Source organism: Prunus persica, chromosome G3, assembly GCF_000346465.2.
Source record: "Prunus persica cultivar Lovell chromosome G3, Prunus_persica_NCBIv2, whole genome shotgun sequence".
In the NCBI taxonomy this organism is placed as follows: domain Eukaryota; kingdom Viridiplantae; phylum Streptophyta; class Magnoliopsida; order Rosales; family Rosaceae; genus Prunus; species Prunus persica.
Window position 1 is genome coordinate 21,862,333 of NC_034011.1, and position 4,376 is coordinate 21,866,708.

The following is a 4,376-nucleotide window of genomic DNA, read 5'->3' on the forward strand; positions in this document are numbered from 1 at the left end:
GTCTACTCACATTTTAATTCTCCTGATTGTTTTATTTCCTTTCACATGTTTGGTTTGTGTAGGAATGTAAAACAAAGTTTGTTTTATTTTTCAATTATACCCATATGAAATCAAATAAAAAAAAGAATGCATTTAATGATATATTGTAATTCTAACAAATAGAGACAATATGGTCATGAAAAATGCGTATTTAATGTTGGCTCATTTCCCAAACTTTCCAATGAGAAGGAAAACAAATCCCAAGAGGGAGGAGGGCTTCACTTTCCCATGTGCAAGACAACGATTTTCCATGCTTGGACTTACCAAACATAGGAAAGTAATTGATTTTCCATTCCCGCCTCATTTCCCATTAACCAAATGGGGCCTTAGGTAGAAGGAATATTTGTGGACATGTTGATAATCCCAACCATGCATGCCTCGTAATGTTATATTGTCCCTTTCTTTAAATACTCGAAAAGATTATTACATGTTGGATCGATGTGATCGAACACAAGATCTCGAGTACAAAATATTCTCTTACTATACTTAGAGACTGTTTGAAAGTGCTTTTAGAAAAGTTAAAAGTAATTACATATCATAAAAGTGTACTTCTTATAAAAACATTTCCAAACAAACCCATATAAATGACACTAAAACACGAGGAATATAATGATTTCATTCCCATCATCATAACCTTTAAAATGTAAAAATCAAAGGAAGTCATATGGGTCCTATTTTATAGGCTTATTTGTAGTAATGGTCCCTCAACTATACTCAGAGTTACATTTTGGTTACTCAACTCCAAAAATAGTTACAGAGGTCACTCAATTAGGTGTTGTGTTGCACCATTAGTCCTTCCATCTAACTCTGTTAAATTTTCTGTCAAAAGTGAGGGTAAATTTGGAAATTCATCCACAACCCTCCCCTTCCTCCACAACTCTCAACTTCCTCCATTGCCCCAACCTACGCCTTCCTCCTCCAATTCCTCCCAACCCCAATCCCTATCTCTCTATCACACTGGGCACCCATCCCTAGCCTGTATTCCTCAAAATGCTCCAGACCCAATTCTCACCCTCCCATCCCTTCCCCATTTCCCTTTCTTCCCACAAAAACTTAAAAGGCCTATAATTTAAAATCAACCAAGAACAACTATTAGCAGTTTAAAAAAATGGAGATCTCCAATGAGCTCACATGAGAAGCATGAAATGCTCTCTCTCTCTCTCTCTCTCTCTCTCTCTCTCTCTCTCTCTCTCTCTCTCTCTCTCTCTCTCTCTCTCTCTCTCTCTCTCTCTCTCTCTCTCTCTCTCTCTCTCTCTCTCTCTCTCTCTCTACATTTATGGATGTTTATGGTTGATGGTTTATAGTGAGTGTTGGGTTGGGGTGGGAGGAAGGATTGGGTGGCGAGTTTGGTACGAGGGAGGAGAAGGAATTGAGTTGTCTTTCTCTTTTTCTACCCAGATTTTGGTACAAGGGATGAGAAGTAAGGATTGGGTTGTGACAATGGAGGGTTGTGGATGAATTTCTAAATTTACCCTCATTTTTGACAGAAAATTTAACAGAGTTTGACGAAAGGACTAATTGTGCAAAACAACACCTAATTGAGTAACCTTTGTAACTATTTTTGAAGTTGAGTGACCAAAATATAACTCCGGGTATAGTTAAGAGACCATTACTACAAATAAGTTCATTTTATAAAAGTGGGTCCTACAACTAACCCTAACAAATTGTTGAATATTTGGTTTTTATTTTTTCTGTGATGATTTTGAATGTTTGGAAAGGGATGGATTGTATCTGCCCAGAAGTATAGTCTCTATTCGAATAGGATGAAATTTGTTTAATTGAGCATAACATTATGTTCAAGAAAGGGACAAGACCGCTTGACAGAATCTAATTTAGGGTTAGAAATAGTATGGATGTTTGTGGGTCGTGGGGTCCCCTCCGTAAAGCCACAAACAATAATTTAAACCGAGGAAGTCTATGAGGTTGCCTCAATTATTGTGAACCCCTCATACTTCTCTCAGTTCTCTTAACTTTTTGTTTGGTTTTTGCTTTTTCTTTACATTTTAAATTCTTTACAAACTTGCTTGACCCAAAAACCAGCATGCTCCTTGTTCATAGAGCCCACAAACTTGACTATCTATTCAACGAGGCGTCGGCTGGGCTGCTTTTGACTGTTTGATAATTCCTCCCTTTCAGCGAAGTTACTACCAGGTCAAAAAGAACACAAAGGACACATAGCGATACAGTGAAGTTTTATCAGGAAATTTTGGATTCTTAGCTCCCTATCCCTCTAAATTGAACCCAATTACGCATTCGTTTTTAGGAGAAAGTTTTCAGTGAGACATGACAACTCTCTATTATGAAAATCACTTAATTACACGAGCAACACACGGGTAATGGATAGATGTAAAGAAAAGCCATGTCACTCAGAAAGGCTTTTTGTTCAATTTGATTCAAGAGAAACATAATGAAAAAGAAGTAACACAGTCAAATAGCACCCATAATAATACAGATAAAATAATAATGAAATAATACAGTCAAGGTGGAAACAGAATCTTAATAATGATGACTTAAGCTGTGAAGGGCAGGTGAAGCAACCCAATTGGCCATCACATGTGGTTTTGTGAAAAGCTGCATCATCAATTATGGCATTGGCACCCAACAGCAAAAGCTAAAGGCACTAGAGACTTTTCCTTCTTTTTGCTTTTTTTTCAGTTCAAGAGAATCTACCAAGATGAAGACACCATCATTCCGTCACTTCTTGTCATTTTATTTTTTTTATGCGACATTCTTAGTACTGAAAAATAACCTTCCTCCACCTCTTCTTTTTCTTTTTTCTTTAATTTTTTTTAAATTTTTTTTATTTAATATTTATAAATAAAAAAAACACAAAGTTTGATCATTCTAAGGGTTTGAGAGGTAATTCTGGCTGATTGTAAGATGTTTATCTGATTTGAATGAAGTTCATTTGCTTTCGATTAAAAAAAAAGAAGAGGTTATTGGTTCTTGGAATAATTAGATCTCTTGCAAGTACCAGGAGACAAGTAATGTCATTAGAGTCATCCTGTATAAGCCATGGAGTGGCAAAAAAGTTGGAATCACTCATTAGCAGTCCTCTGAATTGCATAAAACAATTATAGAAATTGATTGTATGTCTACATTGCATTCAAGTTCCATAAAATAACACCTTGAAAGCATCTTCAAACGCATCACACAGAACAGTTTCGTAGTTTCGCAGTTACGGTAGGCCTTGATTGCAGCATTCTTCCTCAGTGAATGCACCTGGTATCCCCTGCATCACTACTAATACAACCAAGTTTTGACAGCAGCAATTCCATTGATCTTTTATTTTATTTTATTTTTTCTGGAAGGTACAATCACACCTTGAATGATATCCAGAACTTTGAACCATCATGAGGAGTAGCAGACAAATCAGATGCAGTTAAACGGTCCTGCAATCGAGAAACTTGTCAAATAGAGGAAGGTTTTGAGAAATAACTCAAACAAGGCACACAATAGGTAAAATACAATACTGAATTTCCATACTCACACAAAACAAGCTGATTAAAGAAGCTCATATCTATATAAAATCCATGGTATGATTATAAAGTTAACAAAGAAGTGTAAACATGTTGCAGAGGAAGAAAACCCACTTGGGAAACAGCTCAAATCCATATGCAATGTCTTGGAATCGTTGTGCTCCATCTGATCTGCAACCTCTGCAACTAGATAGATAAGGCCTTCACTATAAAATTCTACCTGCATGTCATTGGCTGGCATGGAAGGCTTCTTGTCCTCCACATACCTTATTGTCCAGAGAACCGGTGAGCCCAGGAGCCCATTAAAACAAACCCATTTGTTCACTTTCTCCAACCAATCCACCCGATTCAAAGCCAACCCAGATGGCCCAGACCGCAAATCTCCCAGACCCAATTGAGAAACAGCACCCGCGCACTTGACATCCATTAGAAAGTTACAGACTTTGATGTTTTGCGAATGCCAGAACCATCTGAAACCAAATGTTTCACTCAAATGTTGGAACGTGTTTTGGAAAGCGGGGGAATTTATGTGTCTGACAAGACAGATTTGGTACTGTACGTTTTACTATATACTGAGATGCCAAGAAAGTTGAGGCCTTGAAGCTGGGCTACAGTGACAGCTGTGACATTGGACCCAACAGAGCTCAGTGTGATAACATACCAGCAAAATATGAAGCCCACTAATCCAGAGGTCATAAGCCTCACTCAGCCATTTATGGGGTCTTTGCAGACTCACTGTCACTTTCACTCTCACTTCCAAGACATACATAAAATTACTTAGACTATAACTCAAGCCAAGTTAAAGTATTTGTTGCTTGTAAAACCCAAACAGAACAAGTACAGAGAATCTAAGCCATA

The 4,376-nt window shown here is 37.4% G+C and overlaps 1 protein-coding gene across 1 annotated transcript; it reads right to left on the bottom strand.

Moving 5' to 3' along the window:
• On the bottom strand, positions 3,041-4,037 carry LOC109948184. Its single transcript, XM_020560398.1, has 2 exons — positions 3,633-4,037; positions 3,041-3,431 (listed from the first exon to the last, which is right to left on the bottom strand). The coding sequence occupies exons 1-2, from the start codon at positions 3,943-3,945 to the stop codon at positions 3,412-3,414; spliced, it is 333 nt and encodes a 110-aa protein (XP_020415987.1). The 5' UTR covers positions 3,946-4,037; the 3' UTR covers positions 3,041-3,411.

Coding starts and splice junctions, on each gene's coding strand:
- LOC109948184 (XM_020560398.1), bottom strand. CDS start 3,945: ATGGATGTCAAGTGCGCGGGTGCTGTTTCTCAATTGGGTCTGGGAGAT. Junction 3,432..3,632: donor GGATTTGAGCTGTTTCCCAA/GTGGGTTTTCTT, acceptor TCTCGATTGCAG/GACCGTTTAACTGCATCTGA.